General features: G+C 48.6%; 8 protein-coding genes across 8 annotated transcripts; 2 read left to right on the plus strand and 6 right to left on the minus strand.

Moving 5' to 3' along the window:
• The first annotated feature begins 318 nt into the window (after positions 1-318).
• On the plus strand, positions 319-1032 carry EDB91DRAFT_1150193 (uncharacterized protein). The gene has a single exon (XM_041319389.1). It carries the CDS (start codon positions 419-421, stop codon positions 686-688), a length of 270 nt encoding a protein of 89 aa, XP_041174167.1. The 5' UTR covers positions 319-418; the 3' UTR covers positions 689-1032.
• Positions 1033-1619: 587 nt separating this feature from the next.
• On the minus strand, positions 1620-4008 carry EDB91DRAFT_1338205 (uncharacterized protein; the record flags this gene model as incomplete). The annotated part of the gene is made up of 18 exons (XM_041325614.1): positions 3874-4008; positions 3613-3816; positions 3398-3536; positions 3246-3321; positions 3183-3196; positions 3017-3125; positions 2939-2956; positions 2863-2888; positions 2781-2806; positions 2693-2730; positions 2618-2642; positions 2484-2565; positions 2292-2432; positions 2177-2236; positions 2101-2128; positions 1993-2050; positions 1721-1938; positions 1620-1673 (listed from the first exon to the last, which is right to left on the minus strand). Exons 2-18 carry the CDS (start codon positions 3665-3667, stop codon positions 1620-1622), a joined length of 1167 nt encoding a protein of 388 aa, XP_041174168.1. The 5' UTR covers positions 3668-3816; positions 3874-4008.
• Positions 4009-4982: 974 nt separating this feature from the next.
• On the minus strand, positions 4983-7326 carry EDB91DRAFT_1301160 (uncharacterized protein; the record flags this gene model as incomplete). Its single annotated transcript, XM_041324984.1, has 13 exons — positions 4983-5372; positions 5425-5640; positions 5695-5788; positions 5843-6044; positions 6093-6222; positions 6275-6308; positions 6362-6441; positions 6492-6515; positions 6575-6597; positions 6657-6671; positions 6721-6847; positions 6908-7208; positions 7271-7326. 13 exons carry the CDS (start codon positions 7324-7326, stop codon positions 5223-5225), a joined length of 1452 nt encoding a protein of 483 aa, XP_041174169.1. The 3' UTR covers positions 4983-5222.
• Positions 7327-8543: 1217 nt separating this feature from the next.
• EDB91DRAFT_1150224 (uncharacterized protein) lies at positions 8544-11256 on the minus strand. The gene is made up of 15 exons (XM_041319390.1): positions 10983-11256; positions 10851-10905; positions 10700-10726; positions 10597-10645; positions 10239-10539; positions 10058-10184; positions 9914-9936; positions 9700-9779; positions 9601-9604; positions 9474-9551; positions 9421-9436; positions 9068-9363; positions 8926-9021; positions 8805-8900; positions 8544-8755 (listed from the first exon to the last, which is right to left on the minus strand). Exons 1-15 carry the CDS (start codon positions 11139-11141, stop codon positions 8600-8602), a joined length of 1563 nt encoding a protein of 520 aa, XP_041174170.1. The 5' UTR covers positions 11142-11256; the 3' UTR covers positions 8544-8599.
• Positions 11257-11384: 128 nt separating this feature from the next.
• EDB91DRAFT_653561 (uncharacterized protein) lies at positions 11385-14431 on the minus strand. Its single transcript, XM_041327998.1, has 18 exons — positions 14059-14431; positions 13892-13946; positions 13817-13831; positions 13723-13749; positions 13614-13662; positions 13245-13560; positions 13064-13181; positions 12999-13013; positions 12908-12930; positions 12833-12856; positions 12699-12778; positions 12616-12649; positions 12424-12553; positions 12170-12371; positions 12093-12116; positions 11969-12038; positions 11704-11919; positions 11385-11650 (listed from the first exon to the last, which is right to left on the minus strand). The coding sequence occupies exons 1-18, from the start codon at positions 14218-14220 to the stop codon at positions 11498-11500; spliced, it is 1713 nt and encodes a 570-aa protein (XP_041174171.1). The 5' UTR covers positions 14221-14431; the 3' UTR covers positions 11385-11497.
• EDB91DRAFT_1150240 (uncharacterized protein) lies at positions 14345-17146 on the minus strand. The gene is made up of 7 exons (XM_041319391.1): positions 16457-17146; positions 16325-16410; positions 16164-16277; positions 15878-16115; positions 15375-15828; positions 15162-15324; positions 14345-15105 (listed from the first exon to the last, which is right to left on the minus strand). The coding sequence occupies exons 1-7, from the start codon at positions 16989-16991 to the stop codon at positions 14644-14646; spliced, it is 2052 nt and encodes a 683-aa protein (XP_041174172.1). The 5' UTR covers positions 16992-17146; the 3' UTR covers positions 14345-14643.
• Positions 17147-18463: 1317 nt separating this feature from the next.
• On the plus strand, positions 18464-20294 carry EDB91DRAFT_653631 (uncharacterized protein). The gene is made up of 4 exons (XM_041327999.1): positions 18464-18772; positions 18872-18976; positions 19029-19301; positions 19353-20294. Exons 1-4 carry the CDS (start codon positions 18619-18621, stop codon positions 20078-20080), a joined length of 1260 nt encoding a protein of 419 aa, XP_041174173.1. The 5' UTR covers positions 18464-18618; the 3' UTR covers positions 20081-20294.
• A 1150-nt stretch (positions 20295-21444) lies between these two features.
• On the minus strand, positions 21445-22737 carry EDB91DRAFT_1057701 (mitochondrial NAD transporter; the record flags this gene model as incomplete). Its single annotated transcript, XM_041314101.1, has 6 exons — positions 21445-21484; positions 21536-21833; positions 21892-22060; positions 22138-22451; positions 22517-22633; positions 22695-22737. 6 exons carry the CDS (start codon positions 22735-22737, stop codon positions 21445-21447), a joined length of 981 nt encoding a protein of 326 aa, XP_041174174.1.
• Positions 22738-23958: the final 1221 nt, after the last annotated feature.

A 23958-nucleotide genomic window follows, 5' to 3' on the forward strand; every position in this document is an offset into this window, starting at 1 on the left:
CTCCCATGGGGAGGTGATCTCATCTGCTAGGGTCCTGGCAGCTTTATACAACTCGAGGGCTGCTCGTTGCCCCTCGATGTCTATTTCCTCGTCGTTCTCCAGGGCGCCCCAGTTCCTTGGGTCCACGCCCTTTCCTTTAGACGGACCTTCACCTCTTGACCCGTCTTCGGTCATAGAGTGGGTGATTTTTCGCTGATCAACGCTTCCTTCGCGCTCGTTTAGCGTAGAGCGGTCGGCACTGATAAGTTTATCATTGGTAGGTTTTACCATCTCATTTCGCTCATTTGAGAGCTCATCAGGTTTCTTGGCCTGGCTTCTGCCTCGGCGGCTTCTGTTGCCGACTGTGACCCATGGACGGTCGTCACCATCCTCACTCTCACTAGTGAACTCGCTATGTTCATTGGCGGTTCTAAAGGTGATGGGCTCGGTCGTTCTCTCAGCGAGAGTGTTAACATTATTGTCGATCTCGACACTCGTTATCGCATCTAGGGCTATGTTACTCTCCTGCTCAACTTTGAAGTCAATGACAGGACTACTCGCACGGACCACGTCGCTGTACGAGCGGACGGGTCCTGCTGCGGACGAACTACGGTTTTCGGCCTCCGATGGCCGCCCCACCGAGGTTAGAGGGGACTCTACAGAGTCGGGCAGCGCAGCCTTGAGACCGGGGCCCTCCGCCGGAGTGTGAGCACTAGACAACGCTTCATTAGCAAGGTCTCCGAAGAAATCACCTACTTTGAAGTTCTTAACACGAGCGGGAGTTGACAACGAACTAGCTCTAGCGCGTGTGCGCGAGCGAAGGTTGTAACGGGGGATTTTTGACATGGTTTGTTGATTTCAGGTTTGGGGTTTGTCACTGTCGATGAACGTGGTGGGCCAGACCAGTTAACTGAGTGACTAGGAGTGTTTGAGAGAAAAGAGGAAAGGCTTGGAGAAGGTTAAAAAATATGTGACGGCAAGTAGAAGTTTCTTTAAGACTTTAGATGACGGCACAAGGTAGAACACAATCTCGCGCAATGTTAACCAGATACCAGCCTAGTTGTAATTGGGAGAAGTTCTGAGGGCTAAGTACATAAACACGATCTTTAAATATTGTTGATAAGTACGAAGCCTGTGATTAAGGAAATAACGAATATAAAGAAAACTTATCGTGCGGCCACGGAAACGACAAGTTACCGGGCCTCGAACATTCTATCTCTCGATCAATCTGAAACCTTTCTTCGTGCGAGGCGTGCTCGCCACATGATCTCTCAACTTATGTAAATTTCGTCAATTAAACAGATCTACCACCCACACAGTAGAACAAGAATGAAACATTGTGACACCCTTGACAACGGCAATGTACCATCTTGATCTTCTCGAGTCTGAGAGGATAGCCTCCTCACATGCAGAACAACCGAAATGAAGTCAGGCAGTGAGACAGATTGAACAGGAGAAAGCGAGGAGAAAGATTTTTTTTAGCCACAACTCACACTAGTACATCAGGACTGCGATCATGAACACCGCATTATGTTTTGTACAATGCACTGGCATACGTGTGTTCTATGTAACAGCAAAATGTCATAGAAATGATATTCACCGCGTCAGTGCTCTCGAGAGCTGTAATCTAGCACTGGACATCACGCTGACGAAAAAGAATTCATCTCCACCGCCTCCTCAATCGGCTGCTGTGGCTAAAGCTTGTCATCCAGCCCTCATCACTAGTAACACAACTACTAACCTTGACAGATCGAGTAGGATGCACTACTTCATCGTGGGTATATTGAAACATGTTCTTTTGAGATGCCTGGAGTTCCCCATCTTGCGATGCCCCCCTGTGCAGCTCCGGGCTGTACACGCTGTGGGGCATATGGAATCCAGAACAATCAATACTAGTGTCTGCGCCAACCCCCAAGTAGTATCGCGCGTTCAGGAGCGCGAGGTACGAGTTGACATATACTTGAAAAGGGATCAATGGTCAGCACGGTTTTTCAGAGAATGCTTTGGTCATACATTTGGTCACTAAAAATTCAACACTGAGAAAGATGAAGTTGCGCGGCATAATTGCGCACTGCAGGCGATCCTCAGAGACAGCACGGACTACAATCATTATGACCTCACTGTAACCATAACTGTGATTGAAACTATACTGCACGAAATATGAGTCAATTATGACATAGTCTGGAAGGAGGAGTACCTCGTCAGGCAGCCAGTATTGATGGTGTAGCCCATGAGCTTTTTTACGAATGAGTCGGTGCTAAGTGCTCCACGTTAGTGTGTCAGATCCTGACAGGGAAAGAACCACTGCTTGCCTAGAGAACCCGGTACGGGAGGTAGCGAGGAGATAGCATAGCGATGATGCAACAACGAGATCGAGGAAAGTAGTCGTTCCGAAAGCCATAAATGTCACCCACTCGATTTTAATCAAATCCGTGAACACATGGCACCGATATCTACTCACTATTAGCACACCTCGTAAAACCATAGAGTATGCTATCACTCACATGCTCCAAGCAGTGACTACCGTGAGGTGAAAATGATGAATCAACAACAAGAGTACCACTGAACCCTTACCAATGGCAGGACCTGAAGGAATTTTTAAAATTGAGCAAAGTGGGTTTCCAGGCGACAGACCCACCTGAAACCAGTACCACGATTATCCACTAATATTGGATCATCAGAATCGAATGCCGTTATTTTGTTTCAAACCCACCACTATGATAGGGAGAATTTTTGATCGGCCCTTGCTGACTAGGTTCATTGCATCAGTTGTGGAAATCCATTATTAGGGGAGCACATACATATCCATATGCGATAAGCATACATACTGCGAATCAATCAAGCATTAGTTGGATCTTCAAGTTGTATACAGCACGGACTTACGCTTGTACACTGTAGATGAGTACAACCTGTGGTGCATGTGTGGGGCGGATTACAAAGCGCAGGAAATACAACTTACATCGATGACTAACTGAAGCTGAATGAGCCCATCAGTATCATAGTAGACGCTACACGGATCTCAAAGGTAGGAACCCACTTTGAAGCTCCATACAAGTTCTGTGAGCGCACTGATATTCGCGTAGTTGGTCACCAAATAAAAATAGACGGAATGGACGATCAAGGCCAGGTGCAGAGCATCAAGTATACTAGGGGATGACGTAATCTGGACGCACTCGATGATGGCAACTTGAAGGGACACATACCAAAGCCAGATGACCTAACGTAGCATCAAAAGCTGAACTGACAAAAAGGAAGTATGGACGTACAGCCAACTTATGGAATGATAACCCCCTGCACGCCTGTAAGTAGATGAAAGCTTGCACATTACTCAGACCAAAGAGGCTATTCGGGGAAATAGGTATGTTAGGACGACAGAAGTCAGTGAAGCGCTGAGCTTTGTGAGCTAATGTTTACTGACACTGCTGCAAGGGTGACCCCAATAAAAAGTGCCCCCAGCGTGTTCCCGACGTCGATGTGTAGGAAGTCCTGCGTTGAGGAAGACATTTTAATGTTGACTGAAGTTGAACTCATTCGGCCAGTAGGAATGACTATATATCCTGCAGCCACATGATAAGGACAACGAGGTCAGCGAAGGTCGGATTGTCAAGAAGCAATCTGAACACACGAGCGTACCTGTCGAAAATTTAACATCAGTGTAGGGATCATTTGCATGTGACATGAGAACCATTCATTGCTAGGCACAGTCGCCGGCGATATCTGATAACCTTGCTCACAGCATTCTCAATGCTCACACTGAGTGACTTCCCGTAAGAATTTACACAAACAAGTTGTCTGTAAAAGTTTGGCCGCTCGACATCGGCTAATCTACGACAGAATCTGTAAACCGTAAGACTCAGCAAGACAATGGACCGAGGGGTAGCTACAGGTAGCTACCCTTCCATAGATTGACAGATTTACAGACAAGTGCGAGACGGTGAAGTGACGGTGGCCAACCGTTTGACAACTACTTTCCAAATCCAGCGCGGCTATTCGGCCAAGGTCTGTAAAACCTTACGGGCATGATTCGGGGTTAATCCTGGTTAATCCTTACGCCTCATGCCTTAGCCTTAGCCTTAACCAAATAACCGCGCTGATACCTGTCAAACGGCAGGCCCGTACCCAAGCAGAGGTTTCAGGAGGTTTCAGGCTGTTTGAGGGCAGTCCCTGAGGGCACTTAAGTTAGGACAGACTCGGGACCTTAGGATAGACATTCAAACCCTGTTGTGTCATGGCCAAACCTTATCGATTATGCTAGGTTAACCGTACGTTGCAACGTTGAGGGATACTATCCCTTCCGGTGCAATCGGCACCCCACAGAAGTCGGCAGGTCACACATTTTGGCGGGAAAACGTGACACTTTTGTTACAATTGGTCACTGACTCACAGGCAGTCACACAAAACCCTGCGAAAAAGCGTGACTGCCGACTTTTGTGGGATGCCGATTGCACCGGAAGGGATAATAAGGGTTGTGTTGGATTTGAATTGATGTCGTGTGGCTTTTGCAGTGATTAGGCATAACACACCACACCGCATGCATGCGCATCTGAAGAGGTACGAGGGGTACTGTAGAGCCTGGTCAAACGGTTTCTCTCGCACTTCTCTGTAAATCTGCCAATCTGTGGAGGCCCCAGATGAGTCGTAACGCACTACAATTTTGTCTGATTCGGGCAATTTTCTTTTTCTTAAATGGCTCGCTCTGGAATCAACCCAGAATTACATAATTGTGACCCGGATCATTTGTGTTCAAGTTGTTCCTGGTCCGACATCGTCTTGCTGAGTCTTACGGTCTCTTACGGTTCACTGATTCTGTCCGTAAATTAGGCGATGTCAGGCGGTCAGACTTTTACAGATAAGCTTTACTCGACTCCAGTACTAACTATGATCTGCGAGTGCGATGATACAGTATTGCAAACTGCTGCACTGTTCATTCGCCGAGGTGGTCGATATATCATAATACCTACCTATGGGCTTGAACCTAATCTGGCGTACCTTGCTTCTTGAAGGTGAATATCAATTTACAATTTCACATGCATACCAGAAATCACCAGATGCTGTGGCGGTACAATAAGCCAGCTGGTCACGAGCCTCTGCATTGAATTCGAAATCAACATGCCGCGCATCCTCATGGCGAGGTAAACAGGCGCGTGAAGTGTGAAGAACAACATAGTATAACCCCAACAAAGTCCGCAAAGGTCCACAAATGCGCCCATTAGATGCATATTGTGGCATAGCAATCCATCCATTCACAGCTTCGATCTCGGCCGTACCAAGTCACGCGCCCGATCGCGCAGCACGCGACGCAGCAGCTTCCCACTCGGGTTTTTTGGAATTACGTCTATAAATTCCACCCCCCCAGTAAGGTGTTTATATGCGACCTTGTTATCTGCCACGTGCTTTGTGAAAAACGGTCAGGACTGAATCATACGACAATAAGTACGAGCTAACCTTTTTAATGGATGTTTTGACCCTTTCGGCTTCAGTAGGATCCGAGGCGACTCTCTTGGCTGCGTTAGGACGAAGTACGACGAATGCCACCGGAAGCTCCCCGCTGTAGCTATCGAGAATTGACGTCACGCATGTGTCCGCAACATCAGGATGATCAAGAAGACAGCCCTCCAACTCTGCAGGAGCGACTTGGAACCCTTTGACTTTCATGATTTCCTGCCGGAAACGTTAAAGATGCCGAACTCGATATAGGACAGGCGCATGACGCACCTTCAGCCGATCCACGATGAAAACTTCATGGTCCTCGCTTATAATGACTTTGTCGCCAGTGTGCAGCCAGCCATTAACGAAGGTCTCCTTTGTCCTATTCGGCGGTAGCTAAGCTCAACACCAGCCTATGACATGGACGATTACTTACGCTTCATCATTGTTCAGATATCCCAGCGCTGCAGACGGAGTCTTCACCTGAAGCTCTCCAGGTTCGTTGAATCCCGCTAGGGTTCCATCATCTTTGACGACCCTGGCAACGACACCAGGCACCAGGCGTCCGGCACTGCCGGGAACGCCAAGTTTACTGTCCACGGAAAACATTGTGGTAGTGGCTGTCGACTCCGTCATGCCTGGAAAATGATGACAAAGAGGTGGTGAGGGTCAGAAAGTAGTCCTACCATAACCTTGACCTATCTGCGCATTCGGCAGAATCTTCACCAGCTGGTCAACAAGAGAGGCGGAGAGAGGAGCAGCTCCACAAATCAGCCACCTGACACCATCGAGGTTGTAGTTCTTCACAGCAGGGTGCTGCTAGAAGTATCAGACCGATCGGTTGATTAGCAGAAAGGTTGGTGCTGACCTTGCAAAACAACACGATCTGAGGCGGTACCAATCTTTGTACAAGTCAGGATTCCTATGGCTGGGTCTGGGAATGGTGACGACTCACTTAAGATGCGTTATGCGATGTCTCACAATACTCTCTAGGAAGTCCGTAAAGTGGAACTTGGGTATTACCACAACTGAGATCTGCGTGGGGTTGAGACAAGATACATGGGGAGGAATCAACAGAACCTTACGCCGCAAAATGGCATGAAGTGAAGCTAAGGTAATCGTGTTTAAGCATGACAATCAAAGAACGAGTTGTTGAGATCAGACGTACTCCTAGTACCAGTCCATAAATATCTTGTAGCGTTGCACATTTCAGTTTGTTGGACGATAGGCAATGAAGAGAGCCTACATACGGAAGAAGGGTAGCACTTTACAAAAGACAGTCAGCGACGTGTGATTACCCCTATAAAAACATACCTCCGGCGGCTATATCCCCTGGTCGAAACCTCTGTTCTTCCCAAGGGGCATAGTTCTTGTTAACCTTCTGCGACTCGGCCATCTGAATCACGTTCATGATAGGACCAAAGTGTGATATTGCGACGGCCTGTCGCGACCACAGGTATGAGATTCCCTTCAGTCCCTCCCAGTCTAAAGCTTGTCACACCTTCGGTTTTCCTGTTGTGCCACTCGAAAAACTGAGGAATGCGACTTTCGTTTTCGCCTCTCCCTTCCGCAGCCTTCGCTCAATGAAATTTGGCTCGCTCCGCAGCCCTTGCTGAATCAGAGTATCTACCGTTATCTGATTTGACTCATCCAACGTGATAACGTGATCGGATGGCAAACCGGCAGCCCGAGCAGCAGCCAACGCAGTGTCCAAAGAAGAGGAATGCGCGATGATCACAGACGCATGAACCACCTTAAGTTGATACTGCAAGTCGTGGATATTATTAGCTGGGTTTGCGCATCTGTGATAGAAGCCCGACGATGATTAGATAGGTTCGAAAATATCATAGTGTGCATAACATACGACACGATACCACCTAGTCGATGCGTTGCCCATATGGCGACCGCATAATCTACCATGATTAGTGAGTATGACTAGAAGTTACTGACACTCGAATAATGACCATACCAATGTGGTTTGGGCCTGAAGATGACCACTGAGGCAAAGCCAATGAGTTTCGAAGTTCTATATGGGCGCCTAAACATTGCACACACGTACCCGAATCATCCTCCTCTAAACCGGGATCGTCAAGATAAGCGGATACGTTTAGGACTTCTACCACGACTTACTGACACGAAACCGCAGACTCAGGCCATTGGCAAGCCCATAAGTCCTTGCCCGGATCTTGGATGTAAAGTGTTGGTGACGTCACATACCCAGCGAGGATATCGCAGTAGTACCACAACTCACCTCTTCATATCCCACCCCTCGTCCACTGGCGTCCTCGATGAACCATGGCACATGGCTCGGTCGAATGGGCCTCAATGAATGAGACGAGTCGAGAAAAACTGGGGTAAAGTAAGGTCGTCTGGAACAGACGTCTCCAGACTCGGACCATAAATTTCAGGCATGAATGGAGGCTCGGAAGTGGGAACGTTGTAGAGAGAGAAGGAAACTGAGCGCGGGATGGCGATTTATGTTACGGGATGTTGAAACTGTACTTACGAACAACGTGTCCGGGAGGATATTCAAGCGGTTGGGCCAGGAACTGCTAGGAACCGTATCGTCACGGCAAGCTCGGTTCCGGTGAGTACTTGAGTGTCCAACTTGAAACGGGTGCTAAGGGGGAGCCAGCGCACTGACTTGGTTCGCAGTTCAGTATTTCAAATTTGTACACGGTGGGTGGAAATTCTACTATCTTAAATCCGCTCGTGAAAAAAGACAAACATGGGCAGCAACAGCTCCCGACAAACTACTATCTCGCAGATAAATACAACAGAACGTCAGAGGTATTAGTTTAGTCTGGGAAGTCGATCAACGTACGCCGACAAGTGTGATGTCGCATGTAATGATCATACGTATATGTACTACTGAATGTCCTTTGGTTCAAGACATGGTCGCGCCGCTTATTTCTCCTTCGGCTCCTCGGACACCTTTACTTAGATCTAACATCTGTGCCCGCGTCTCACCCAACATTTCGTTACTTCGTCCGCCACCCGCTTGGCCTCATTACCCTCTCGCTCCTCGCGACCTCCAATAGGTTCGAGCAGCATGACATGTTCATGAGAGGTGCGTATTTTCCTCCTGTCGTTTTCATCTGTGGCTGTTATCATGCTGTTGATTCATTCTTTTCGGCATTGGGTGCGCAATGATATTCATTTATCATAGATTGCCATTACAGAATCAAACATATCACAGCTTCGCCTTGAGCTCTTCTGCCCTCAATTGCCGGGCCTGGTCACGAAGCACCCGTCTTAGTAGCTTTCCACTTGGATTCTTTGGTATCACGTCTATAAATTCTACGCCCCCCGCTAGACGCTTGTACGCGACCTTGTTGTCTGCGACGTGCTGAACGACGACGTCAGCCTGGCTGCCATCACTTTGAAAATAGCCGAACCTTCATTATAGAAGCCTTTACTTTGTCTGCTTCGCGAGGGTCTTTCACCACACGCTTCGCAGTGAATGCATGAAGCACGACGAACGCCAATGGAACCTCGCCGCTGTAGTCAGTCAGGTACGGGCACGACACACGCATCTGCGACGTCAGGGTGATCTAGAATACATCCCTCTAGCTCGGCAGGAGCTACTTGGAATCCTTTGACTTTCATAATTTCCTGACAAATAGATCAGCTACTGCAACAGGTGCTTGGAGAAGAATACCTTTAATCGATCAACGATGAACACTTCCTTGTCTTCACGTATGATGACCTCGTCTCCAGTGCAAAGCCATCCATCGACAAATGTCTCATTTGTTGCCTTTTCGTCATTCCAGTATCCCAGCGCCAAGGAAGGTGCCTTGACTCTCAATTCACCTGGCTCATTGAAGCCAGCCAGAGAACCATCATGCTTGACTACTCGGGCAACTACACCTGGAAGTAACTGTCCAGCGCTACCTGGGACACCTATTTTCTGATCCACCGAATACATTGTAATTGACGTAGATGATTCGGTCAGCCCTGGATTGCAGGTGCAACGAAATTAAGTGTCAAGGGAGCAAGAATTAGCAAACCTACCATAACCTTGACCGATCTGTGCGTTGGGGATTACTTTTCATGAGCTGGTTAACCAATTCAGCTGAAAGAGGTGCAGCGCCGGAGATCAAGAATCGAATGCCACTCAGGTCATAGTCCTTGACTGCTGGATGCTGGAATTATATTTGTCAGCGTGCAGGAATCAACTACCCGTCCATTTACTGACCTTGCAAAGCAGTACGATTTGAGGCGGAACAAGTCTGGGTAATCGATATGTTAACAACAAACGTATTTTTCAACGGCGAGAAGACTGATTCTCACGTCAGGTGAGTGATACGGTGCCTCTCTATGCTCTTCAAGAAATCTGTGAAGCTGAATTTTGGAATGACTACCATCGACATCTATAGAATAGCCCTGGCGTTAACCCTCGAGATGACACGACATGATGGACTTACTCCGAAAAACGCCGCCGCGCAAATCTACTTCAGGGATCAATGTCCGATTCTAAAGACACCTATAGGAAGCTTGTGCTCACGGAGAATACAAGACCATAGATATCTGCCCAATGCATGTTTTCGACAACACACAAGACATGCAAGGAACAGACGTACGGAAGAAGGGGAGCACTGAGTAATAGTAAATCAGATGTAACCTCAAGACTGCCCGGACAAACGCATACCTCCAGCAGCTATGTCACCTGGTCTGAACCGTTGCTCCTCCCAAGGAGCATAATTCTCGGTCACCTTTGTATACTGCGCTATCTGTATGACGTTGACAATAGGTGCATAATGTGCAATGACTACTGCCTATTCATTGTTTTATGCATCTGCTCAATTTCGTGCGTGTAGTCAACTGCGTACCTTGGGTCTACCTGTTGTGCCACTGGAGAAGTTTAGGAACGCGACCTTGGTCTTTCCCTCGCCCTTCTTGAGTCTTCGTTCGACAAATGCAGGTTCGTTGCTGAGTCCAAGCTGAATGATACTCTCTACAGTAGGCTGAGTCGATTCGCCAAAGGTAATAACTCGATCAGAAGGTATGCCGGCCGCACGTGCAGCATCGAGAGCCGTATGAAAGGAGGACGGATGCGCAATTATCAGAGTTGCTTTCACAACCTGGATCTGGTATAGAAGTTCCTCTGTAGTATATGCCGGATTTGCGCCGCTTGTAACGTGGTCGGTCGCATCAGAGGGTAAAAATATCATCATTGGGTGTGCTCACGAAACAATTCCACCCAGTCGGTGCGTAGCCCATATTGCGGGTGGATAGTCTGTGACAGGCACGGTGAACTAACGCTGACGCGGGAATGGAGAGGAAACCTTACCAACGTGATTAGGACTAAAGATAAGGACTATAGACCAATCAGAAAAAGGGATGTGACTGAACCGGGTCGATTGAACACCTACCAACATCATCCTCTTCTGCACGTATCACAGTTAGGAACACAAAACCACTCAGGCACGTCAAACACGTACTAATACCATAGCGCAAGGTAAGTCCATTGGCAAATCCGAAGGTTCGTGCACGGATCTTCGAGTTGCAGACAATGGACATGCACCAGGGTCAAAATCGCTACTGCATCATGACTGGTAATAGATATCACGCACCTCGTCCAAACCAATGTTCCTCCCAGTCTCATCCTCAATTAACCACGGTGTATTGGTTCGGACCGGCCTACGTGGATGATGGGAATCGAGGATGAACTGGGGGAGTGTCAAGTCGTCGGGGACCACTGTGTCAAGCGGTTCACCAAATATCTCAGGCATTACTATCTACTACAAGAGGGCACAATCTGAAAAGACTTTGGGTAGTTCGGGAAATCATTGGTTGACATCTTTCAGACTATTATGGTCGTAACGTACTTATTATCATTGGCCGCACATTTCGATACGTGAATGTCGTAAGTGCGGGGAAGTGCGGTCAGAACCCCCGGTCACACGACGGTCATGCGGGAGTGGCGTGCCGCCGCAACATATGTACTGGCTCTCAGGCCTGGATACCGCAACATTGGAACAATTCATCTACAGAGTATTAGAGCTCCTGACCCGGCCGATTAACACAAGATGGTCGATATTGGTACATAGGTGTACATGTGATGTACAAGGCACTCGCAAATATCGTGTCATAGCTTCGCTTTGGGCTTCGTCCGCATCTCCCGGGCTTCGGCTCTTAGCACCCTCCTCAATAGTTTACCGCTTGGGTTCTTCGGAATAACATCAATAAACTCAACACCGCCGGCAAGTTTCTTGTAGGCAACTTTATTGTCCGCAACGTGCTGTAAAGTTGAAACATCAGTACGACACGTTCCCTGATGTTCTAAGCACTAACCTTTATAATGGACGCCTTGATCTCGTCCGAGGCGCTCGGGTCTTCTCCGATACGTTTTGCGGCCTGAGGGCGGAGAACGACGAATGCCAATGGCAATTCGCCGCTATAATCATCTGGTATTCCAACCACGCACGTATCAGTTACATCGGGGTGGTTCAGAATGCACCCTTCGAGTTCGGCAGGTGCGACCTGGAATCCGCGGACCTTCAACATTTCCTGTGGGACAGCTCAGTCAAGCGAGACAGAGTTCTAAAAGTCAAGAAACCTTTAGACGGTCAAGGACTACGATTTCACCCTTGCGGTTCATCTTCACCTCATCGCCCGTACGAAGCCACCTGACAGAAGAATGTTACGATTAGTCTCCAGCTGATTGACAGAAAATTACTCGCCCATTTACAAAAGTTTCCTTCGTTCTAATTATATCAGGGTGAATACGTCAGTTGAAACAAGGAAGATGATCACATACGCTTCAGGGTTGTTTGCATAACCAAGCGCCAGCGACTGTGTCTTCACAACGAGCTCGCCAGGTTCGTCGAAGTCCGCAAGAGTGCCATCTGGTTTCTCCACACGGCCGATGATACCGGGAAGGAGTTGACCAGCACCACCACTTAAGTCACATTTCTTATCGAGTGCACAAGTGGTTATGACAGTGGATGATTCGGTAGTGCCTGTGGCCGATGGAATGAAACGTGGATACGCGTGCTCCAGAGATGGACATACCGTAGCTCTGCCCAATGTCGGCGTTTGGGAATATCTGAACGAGCTGCTCCATTACTTCACGAGACAGGGGCGCTGCACCTGAGGTAACGTATCGAACATGGCTAAAATTGTAATCCTTGACGGCTGGATGCTAAGTGACGAGCACACAGATAGGTAAGTGACCTGACCATCCTAGAGTTACGACTCGCTAACCTTGCACAACAACACGATTTGTGGGGGGACCAGCCTAAAGGGATCGTTCAGGTGAGGTCAAAAAAGGCCGAACCATGACGTACATAAGATGGGTAATACGGTGCCTGATTATACTCTTCAAGAACTCTAGAAAGTTGAATTTCGCTGTCAAGACAACCGTCATCTAGATGTACTTCAGTCAGTATGCAGCTGCAGATTTGGGGGTGTATCGACGCACTCCGCAGAAAAATGCATAATGGGTCTACAAGAAATTCAGCAATGAAATAGTAACCAAAGTCAAATGAGCTCGGACATTGAACACCAGTCCATAGATATCTGGAAAAAGCAGGTTTTTTTTTTAAAAAAAAAAACATAATGACGTTAGAAGGGTGGTAATGGCTCACGATATAGAGGAAGCACTGCGCAGTTAATTAAATGGAGCCCTTCGGAAAGACAGCTACACACGCACCAGCACAGCACACATCACCAGGTTTAAATCTCTGTGCAGCGTAGTCCTCACCGACTTTGTGATGCGTAGCAACCTGAATGATATTTGCAATTGGCGCAAAATGGGGTATTGCGACGGCCTGATGTATACCATGTGCAAGTTACATCGACATGATGCATGTCCTTGCAAAATACGCGCTCACCTTGGGATGACCAGTTGTCCCGCTGGAAAAATTCAGAAAGGCTACCTTAGTCCTCCCTTCCCCAGGAGCAAGTCTCCGTTCCGTGAAGTGTGGAGCACTCGCAAGACCCTGCGAAACCATACCTTGCACAGTCACTCTCTGCGCGGCATCAGCACCCTCAACATCAAAAAGAATGACGCGATCTGCGGATACACCCGCTGCATGCGCAGACAACAAGGCCACTTTAAGCGAGTCCGGATGCGTGATGATGACGGCTGCTTTTACTGTATTGATTTGATACACGAGTTCGTCCACGGTGAATAACGGGTTAGCACCCCTTGTAAGTGCGTCTCAGAATGTTTTAGGTAAATTAGAGGAACATGAGCATACGACATGGCAGCACCCAGTCTATGAGCTGCCCAAATAGCCACAAGGTAATCTGCGAATTCATACATCAACCCAGACATACGGCTGCATGTCATGGAGCCGGCTCACGTACCCACATGATTTGGGCTGTAGATCAACACTATGGTTGGCAGAATGAGGCAGTCATTAGTACTTGCAAGGGGTTAGCATTGTGGTGGTGTCATTACCAACGTCGTTCTCCTCTGTATGGAGGGAATAATCAGTATGTAGCAGTCAGTACCATGAAAATGCAGAGAACGCACGGATGTTGTAGCGGATACTCAACGCATTAGCCAGGCCATACGTCCGAACTCGGAGCTGCGAAATATACAATCAGCCATGGTAAGCATTGACGGGAACAACAGTTTATATCGTGCACACGCCAACTTCTTCTGTGCATTACCCCGTATTTGCTGGCAGGCACACTCACCTCCTCAAGTTCAATATTTCTCCCACTCTGGTCGTCAACAATCCAGGCACCACTCTTGCGGACAGGCTTTCTGACATGCTCCGCATCCAACACGAACTGCGCGAGCGTGAGGTCGTCAGGGATGTGAGGGAGGGTTCCTGCGGGCGACACGACTTCAGCCATTCTCTATCGACCAATCCGAAAGCCAAGAACGATAAGCGAAAACAAGGAAAGACGACGTGCGCTCTGTAACGTGGACTCCCATGCTTGTCTTTATGGAGTCCCCATGCGTCAAATGCCAACTCACATGATAACTTCGCGCGGCCGAGCTATTTCGATGATTGGGCGCCTATATATCATTTGTGGCGGATCAATATAGACTTTCAAGTGAGGTGTGTCAGTACAGCAAACAATTGAATGAGTCATAGGTACTAAATGTATGGGTGGTATGCTGGCGCATTACAACCCTCGATTCCATGTGCCTTGACACGGAGGCCAGAGGTACATGTTATGTACGACATCCCAAGCCCGTTGTCACCCGAGTAATCTCAACGCAAGTCCCTGCGTACAGAAGGGCAGTTTTGCGCACGTAATCGGGGGAGCATATCACACCCGTGCTGTCAACGTCACCTCAGCGTCCAAATTATGATCCCTTTCGAGTTCCTCACAACCAGGTCCAGTATGAGCCCACTTTATTCGCTGCTCTCCCCACCATCGCACCATATATCCCTTCTCTCTGTCACCAACGCGCTCTTTTATCTCCGCAAAGAGCGCGTCAATCAGCTCCGTCTTCCTCTGTTCCTCGTGAGCTGCTTCGATAACAGAACGGATGGGATCTAGCAAGCGTGGGAGCAAGGCCAGCGGTACCGATGGCACGCACGAGATAAGAGTAAGGTGAAGCCGATGTTCACGCTCGCCGTCATGCTCGGAAGTGGATGCAACAGCAGTCAGAAGGCAGTCGATGCAAAACCACGCAAGAGACAGATCGGCAGCAGATGCTGCACTCCGAACGAGAGCAGCAAAGGCTAGCCGAAGTTGCAATGAGCTGAGTCTGCCCTGCGCTGAATTCTGTGATAGATCGACGTGGTCAGTGTTGTACAAGAGATAGTCACGCGACCATTTACATCTATTAAACAGTTGGCATAAAATGGCACGATTTTCTTCGTGAACCCGCTCCCCTGTTGCGAAGTCGATTCCCTAGTCTTCTGCGCATGCGAAGCGAAGATGGCGAGGACGACACTGTGCGCGGATTCGAACGTCTCGCGGTGACTAGCGTCAGACAGGTGCCTACCGCGTGTTAGGGGTAGATTACTACATGTGTGAAGGATGAAACTCACGGAAGACACGTAGGAAATACGAGCTCCTGAATCGTCAATTCGCTCAGCACAGGAACAAGTTGCTCGATTGCTGAAAGCGCAAAGGCCTCTTTCGCTTGATAGAAAGGATGAGCCAGAAGTGGCTGCTGACCCGATTCAACGACACAGAGATCTCGAACGTATTTGTCGCTCTCAGTTACATCATTTCCGAGAACGTCGAGTGCAAGGTAAAATAACCTCTTTAGCTCATTGAAAGCACCGTGACCTGCACCACCAAACTGCGTGATAACAAATGACAAGTGTGAGAGCGTTTGCAGGACAGTTACCGCAAGCATCGAAGTCGACGGTAGAACCACGGAGGTGGAAGGGATATAGACAAGAGCAGAGAGACCTGCTTCTGTGATCATAATCACGCTGAATAGGAGTGTTTTCAAAGTCGTCCATATGGCGGCTGTAACATCCCTGGCGTCTGGTGCTAAGTATGGATGAGCGCTGAACGGCTATTACTTCAACGAGGCTCTCACACAACGAGTTCTGGTCTGTAATGCCAGATAGTGGAGTCGGAAACCAGTCGGTTTCAACGTGGGCAGTAATAGAGTTGAGTTTCTGGTATGCTTCCGAGACCAGGGGCAGTGCCACATTTGGCCTATGGTCTACAAAGAGCGACACGGTTCTAGCGCACAACTTCGATATTGAACCGATGTAAGCCATCGCAGTTGAATTTAATGATTTCTTGATGGATTCTGAAATTGAACTGTCTGGCTGTATGAATGTTAGTTTAGTGAGATATATCATACGCTGGCTACTGACGGGAATGTGAATAGCGAATTCTGGCTTAGAACATAAAGAAGACTGGAGGGAAGATAGGAACCTTCCGCCATTAAACGTATCCTCAATGGTATGCATAATCAATCTTAGTAGGTGCTGATGGCACATTAGTAAAAGCGAATTGTTCGTGTGAGCGGACTCACTGAAAGGGGGAGTGCAGTAAATTTCTCGGAGGGCACCAAGAGAAGGGACTGAGAAGCTATGATGAGTGACAATGCAAGGGCATCGGCTATAGGTGCATTAGTAGAGCAGTTACCAATACTCTAAATACGCACCTGATTCAGCAGCAGAATGAAATTCTTTCCCCCATGAATCGGACGTCGAGAACTGGTCAATGACGTCCGCAAACGTCATAACCAGTTCATCTTCGGCTATACCCTTCACGTCTCGCTTCTTCGCTGGCAAATGTTGCAGGATATCCTCAAGGCCAAGAAGGAGTCCACTACAGCAGGCTAATCGTATGATGGCATGTCCACCTTCGAGACCTTGAAGGATAGCAAGGGACCAGACGTTGAGCTGAGTATCTAAGCTCGGAGAAAATAGTCCGCTTGAGTCCGCTTTCAGCGCCTGTAGTTTAGAGTGTACTGCATGTCTTAAGGATGTACTGAGAAGTTCTAACTTTGAATGCGAAAACGGAAGGAAGATGGGGCTGCTAACAATAGTGGCAGCCAGAGGTGTTGGAGAAGGATGAACATTGGCTAGGTAGTGGACGATGAGGGCCTGGATGGTCGGCAATGGAGTTTTGGTGGTATTTGACTTCCCCAAGCTGCTGAGTAGAAGGGTATGCCCCCGGTCCAATGGTAATGCCATGTCGCACGAAGAAAACTGCAAAGCTAGTACTTGTTGCTTGCTGGATGATCTGGTCAATGTGGCTTCTCAGGACTGCTCGACTCGGTGCACGTGAAGCGTCTATTTCAAAGAAAGTTAAGTTCTACTTACAACTGAAACGAACGTCTATATGTCGCCTACCGGTTAGACTTGATCGCGCTTCATTATTATCACAAGGTCTCGTTTTTTTTTGTTCAGATCTCTTTCTTCTAAACGTTTCTTCTGATATGAATTATAATATGAATCTTCGAGTCTGCTTTCGTTCGGGGAACGCTCTAATTGCATTGGTTCCGATAACTTATCCTGGCTGACAAGTGCCTTAACCCACATTCATATCCCAACGTAGCTTTTTCCCTCTTGTTCTCCCGTGCTTCTAGACTCACGACCCTCGTCAGCTGGTTGTCGCCTGGAATCCAACGCTCCACTGATATCTACTTATCATCACAAAGCTCATCCAACACTTTGCGGCTAACGATTGTAAATCGGCTCTGGGCTGTTCTAGGGTGACCGTCGTCCTCCTACCCCGCCGATGAAAACGGAAAATACGGTCCAGCTTACTCGACTTCTACTTCGACATGTTTTACGGAGTTACTGATGAGGACAAACTCTTCCGATTCCCCGAATCTCACATCAAATTTATCCCCATCGATCATCCGATGGCAGGCTTCGCTCAAGTTTTGGCTTGCGTGACCGGGCGCGACCCTGGATTGTGGGTGAACCGAATATCTTTGAACTCAGCGTGAAAAAATTGGCAGTACGTAGTATCTGAGAAACTCACAAGATGAGTGTTTCTCCGGTGGCATCACCAGATGGCAGTGAGTGGTAACTCTGGTGGGACCTCGCCGTGTGGTTCAAATTAATCTCTGTGAACGAGTACTCGAGGAATTTTTGTGCCTTGATATACATATAGCAGCCAATTGGACCCTCTGCCGTATGATTTGAGTTGCAAGGTCTCTCCCTCTGAGCTGTGCTAATCCCCAGGAGACTGCGGTATACCTATTTCCATGTGATGGCCATGATCACCGGCGCTATGAAACTACAAACTTTTTTGACACGATGAGTCATGACATGGATGACATCTTGATGAACTAAGAAGCATAAATGAAGGTCTGGCTGTGGGTTTCAGTGTAACTTCACCGAGGGAATTAGATTTTATTATGTTATGAATAACGCGAGGCTGATTCCCAAAACGCGCGGACAACTAGAGCCGTGCGCGAACAAAGGAAACGTATAATTATTATGTAAGTCGGGGTATTCAGGGTCTTTGAGAATTCAGCACACTCACCTTTTGCAACGCTCACTACAGAACCTTGGCTCTGTTCATTCCCTGCTCGTCGTCCCCTGCGTCATTCCTGTCGCTGCTGTCGTCGTCGAACCCATCGTCGTCGTCGCCCTCGACGTCGTCAAGGACATATATTCCCGCTTCCTTGTTAGTTGGACCGTTCCCCCCAAGATTCAAGGTCATAAAGCAACCATAATATATCTCACCTCGTCCCAGTCATACCAACACTTTCCTTCTGTCCCTTCTTGAAGAAACGGGCGGTTACATCTCAGGTTTTCATTCAAAATCTGCAACTCTATCTTCTTCTGCGATCACATTCCTGCTGCAATGGTTCCTAACCCATCCCAGAACTCCCCTTGGCCAGCTGTGACACCTCCACCATCGCCATCAAAACGAAAGAGGGAACCTAATGTGGGATCGTCTTGGTACCCATCGCTGGAAAAGAGACAAGGAACCACCATCTCGAACTATAGTGCTGTCCGTGCGTGTACAATATAGTTATGCGAGGTCCCGGACGCGAGCAGTCGTGTCTCCCTCATTATTCGTATCCTATGCTAACCTCTTGTCTTTGTTGTGCCAGAGGCCGCCAAGACTACATGTGAACTATACGCTGATAATAGTCAGGTGACTTGCTATCCAGAAGCAGGTGAAATCGTGTATCAGCATGACTGGGCAGCCCTTGTTTGTGAGTATTTCAACGTTTCATCTTCCCTCTGTTGAAATTGACATCATCGCAGGGAATAGCAGACGGCCGCAACTCACGCAGCTCAACATCGTCCAAATATACTTGTTTAATGCCGATACGAACGAACCCATCTTCAATTACACTACAACGAATCCAACTGGTAACGCCGGCGAGAATAGTACGGAAGTAGACGATACCTGGTTCGGAGACAAAGGCAATTCGTGGACGCCAGGGCAGAATTTCTCATATCCATTTTATTGGATTGTGACCAATCAGAATGGCCTGGATGGCTCTCAGACCACCAATCCCACGTTCACAGCTATTCGTGCGTTCCTGTCGCGCAACAGTTTACGCCTCCACTAACATGTTTGTGAAGAAACCACGTATTTAGATGCTGTTGTTTCTTCCATGCAATCTTCGTCATCTGCAGCCGCCGCGTCGTCATCCCTCGCCGCCGCATCATCATCATCTGCGTTGGCATCTAGCTTACATGGATCGTCATCTGGGATATCGTCGTCAACTCCATCGGGAAGTGTTCAATCAAACAACGCAAATGCAGGTTTTCCTCATTGGGCAATAGCAGTTATTGTGGTACTGGGATTTCTCGCCATCGCAGCCGGGGGCGTCTTAGTTTGGTTAATTATGCGCCGCCTACGAAGACGTGAGCAGCTCTCGAATCGAGGGTCCATGGGTTCTTCGTCTCCGATGATGGCTAACGCCCAGAACTCCAACTCTCCTCAACTACCGTTGTTGGGTGCTGGTTTGGTGGGTGCGGTGGCAGGCCGGACATCGTCAGAACAACATCGTCCTGCATCTATCGTATCTCCGGATGGTGCATCTGATGTCTCACGGACACACTCGGCAGGTGACACCGGCCCATTTTCAGGAGCCGATGCAGCCATCATGGCGGATGCATTTAGGAAGGCACTACGCAAACCTGATTTTGCAGGGCCCCCTGTCGAGGAGGCCGAGGAACACAGGGATGATGCGATCATGAATCGTGAATTGGCAGAAGAAGGGCGGGATATACGTAGTGTTAGCTCATCACGAGGAGTTAGAGTGGAAACTCTGAGCGAGGCTGGTGACACAGTGCAAGATCACTAGGATTTCTTGTGCGCTTTATTTTATTTTATTTTACTTTCGGCTTCTCAACGTTGGTTGTATATTTTCTCGGATACCTGTTGCAGTCTTCACGTTGTTGTCACCCCTTCATCACCGTGTAGTTTGCCCCTCTACTTGCCCTTCTGACCCGCATAAGTCCACTTCTCTAGTCTCCGCTTTTCCACCCACCACCCACCACCCTCTTCGTACCTTCTTCCTTCATTGCAAGGCTACTTTTTTACCATTCTTCCGTTGGCATTGTGGTTCGCGGTGATTTCTGGTAGTTGCACTTTACTTTTCATTCGGACCCCACCCCCCTTGCCCTGCTCTACTACTCCCAATCCTTGCCACCGTATTTCCCCACGGACACCGTCCTATCATTCCTTGCACCCACACACGGCATCCACCACCGTTGTTGCATATACTTGTCATTATGTCTTCCCACCCCTGCCCGTATGTCGCCCGCGAACCACATGCCTCCTCGTCAAACTGCTCACGTTCTTTTTCAACAACCAAACTTCGGCATGCATGTGGACCATGCGAGCTGGGACGGACGCTCCCTTACCTAGGGAAGACGGACGCGCACTTGGATTTTTTAACTCCCCGAACGCTTTTTCATATATCTTTACGGTCCTCGAATTCCCATTTGTTTTTTTTGCTCGTGCCAAAACCTTGTTGACCGTATATGCCGTCTGGGTTACCATACGACTAGACAGATTCTCCTTTAATAATGATGACGATGAAACGATCGCAAGCGAAGTACGGGATGTCCGATTTGCATCTGGAAGGGAGACGGACGTTTCTATCATTGGGACTGGATCGGGGTCTGGGCTTGATTTCTTTGGTGTTGACGTTGAGGCCTGAGGCTCTAAGCCGTACAAGCTCTTTTTTTTCCCGAAAAACACCCGGTTGGAAGCTGGAACAACGTACGTTTGCTGCTCTTCGCATGCACACGCCGGGCAAAGGGTATACCTAAAATAGAACGTTGGGTTTGACTTAGCTGGCAATCTCTGACGATGGGGCGTAAAAATCCACGGTATAATAGAACTCCGTTCGCTGGCAACGAACGATATTGACGAGAATGATAGGCCATCTTCAAATTGGACGCCCAGGGCTATGTACCCCTGGCCAATTAGTGTCAATTATAGCACATGTATTACTGCAACCGCAGGAACAGCGCGAAGGAGGGCGACTGGTAGGGGAGATAAATAGGAATACACCCGTGATGATACTATACACCAGGTTATCTATACGTGAACGAGTCTTTCTAAATGCAGTGTTGGACTCGTCGTATTCAAAAAGTACTGTCCTCGGGGGGTGAGTGGGTGAGTGCTTATATGTGATCGCGCGATGGGTACAATTATGTCTTATTGTTGAGCCGTAAGGTGACGCATAAGCAGTTCATAACTGGCAATTATGTCAATGAAAGTGGAAACGAGCTATGGGCATTTGACGTACGTCAAAAGTGTAACCGCACTGTTCGGCACTGTTCGGAACAGGTTGACTGACAGACCTTTATAGAGCCCCGTCCAGCCCTCTTTCTGGATGATCTTGCGTGTCGTATCAATGATTCCGCGGCGTGCATGCGTTTTAACCATGCCGTCCGAGGATGTATCCTCAGCTATTGGTAATCGGAGCGTCTGCAGCCGTGTGCGTACAACCTCATGTGGATACGTCGCGATGGACGCAGTCATCTTCGCTACACCAGAACATAGCAATATCGTATCGCTTCGTAGTGGCTCATCGGAGTCACCCTCTACGTTTATTTTTGAGATGGTCATGAAAGCGATGCAGAATAGGTAGCTGCCACTCACGCGCCCACATCTTGAGTTTTTCGTATAGAGGAAACTGGACGGCTACATGAGTTATTCCCAAGAGGCTGGGTAGGAGTCCGCGGTAGAACGCGCGGATGCCCTCTGTGCGGTATATTGTCAAGGCTGCATCGAAAGTATGTCGATATCTAACTTCTCGTCTTGATTGTGTCTATTGTATGCATGAACCAGGGATGAAAGCTCGTGAATTTGGTTCCAAGTGCATGATATCGAGATAGAGACTCGCACCATGAAACGGGTTTTGATGACCCATAGTGGGTTGGTGCAGGTTGTGCTAGCAGCGCCGGCGATCATAGCAGAGAGGATGTGGAGGGTCCATGGGTGGTCGCGCATGGCGGGCTGATATCCCTTAGGTTGTGCAGCGGGGTATATTCGGTCATGCTTTTGCACTAGGCCTAGCGGAGGTTCTCCAAAGCGCGTCTTAATCCCGTCATACACCGCAAAGTAGATGGCCCATGTTGGGAGGTACCCCAAGATTGTGGGGCCAAGACCACGGTACATGCCACGTATGCCATCATGTTTGAGGATCGTTTTCACAATGTCTATGAGGTAGAGTCAGGAATGATAAGCGATATGAGAACGGATATGAAGGGGCCGGATAACGAACCAAGGACCCCTTGATAACCCTGCTGTCCTTGGACTTTACGCTGAGCTTGTAGCTTGGTCTTGACGACGTCGAGCGGACAGGTCGCAACGCTGGCGACGAAACCTCCTCCGGCGCCAGCTGTATGCGGAAAGCCGACTTTGCTCAGAAAATGAGGTCGTATGCAGCAGTAATAGCGCACCGATCATGCTGTGTGCAGTCCATCTTGATTTTCGCGACTGCATATCTCTTCCCCGCGAAGGGGGACGCTCGAGCGTTATTGCTTTATGCTGGCGTGACCGACTATATACTGATGGCAGAAGTCTGACCAACCCAATGTTTATTGCCCCAACTATAAGCCGACGCCATGCACACCCGGGTTTTGCCGAGCCATCTACTTGTCCCTACGACACGTTCCGATTTTGATCCTGCTAGTGACACTGAGAGAGAGAGAGAGAGAAATTCTATATTTATATACCGCAACAAACAAAGTGAGCTGTTAAGACGCGGTGCCCTGTTAGGGCTGTGCTGGGGAGTGTTGTAACAGGGTGAGGGATGTAGGTATAGTACGAATAGCCAAGCGGTCCGCGTTTGATGAGTTTTGGTGTGCGTGTGGGCTCGTTTGGTGTCCAGGCTTAGTATAATATGATACACTTTCTCTCCTTCCTCCTCCTTCTGATCTCTCCTCGTCTCCTCCTTCCCTCGTCACTTCCTTCTTTGCCCTTACTCAGGCTTCTGTCCCTCTCCTTTCTTCCCAGTCTCCTTCTCGTTCCAGTGCGACCTTCTTGAATGCGCTGGATTCTTGAATAAACTTCGCTAGTGCCTTTATGCCCTTCTCCGTACCCAAAATTTCGTTGAGTATGATGTTGTGTGATACCTCACGCAGATGGATGCGTTGTCGCGCAAATAGTGGGCAGTCACGTATGATATGTTCTCGTGTTTGACGTGGTTCTCCACATGGGCAGAGGGTGGGTTCGGTTGGAACGAATGCAGCGTAGTATTCTCCCATGAATCCGTGTCCTGTGCGGCATTGTATAAGACGGCCGTATACTTCTCGAGGAGTGTGAGTGAAATGTTGGCGGGGTTTGAGCGTTGGTGGGAGTCGATTTGCGAGAGCGAAGCGTCCAGTCTGTGCTGCCACGTCTCTATTCCAACTCTCTGTCCATTTCTGCAAGATCCCTTCCTTGTTTCTTCGGCGCGCATTTGCATAGGTCGAGTGGTACGAGTCGTTACGTCCAGTGGCTTCTTTTGCAAGCTCGTCGGCACGTTCGTTGCCGATGATGTTGTGATGTCCTGGGATCCATGCAATTTGGACATGATGGAGGGGGGATGTGGTTAGGTAGTCTTCGATCGAGCGTCTGATCTGTAATGCAATGTATTGTGAGGGTCCGGGTGCAGCTGCATATGCAGCCTGCACCACAGAGTTGTTATCGACGTAGAAATGTAAATGGGTCACCTGGGAATTT

This window comes from Suillus paluster (assembly GCF_016628075.1).
Source record: "Suillus paluster strain FC165 chromosome Unknown EDB91scaffold_55, whole genome shotgun sequence".
NCBI classification, from domain to species: domain Eukaryota; kingdom Fungi; phylum Basidiomycota; class Agaricomycetes; order Boletales; family Suillaceae; genus Suillus; species Suillus paluster.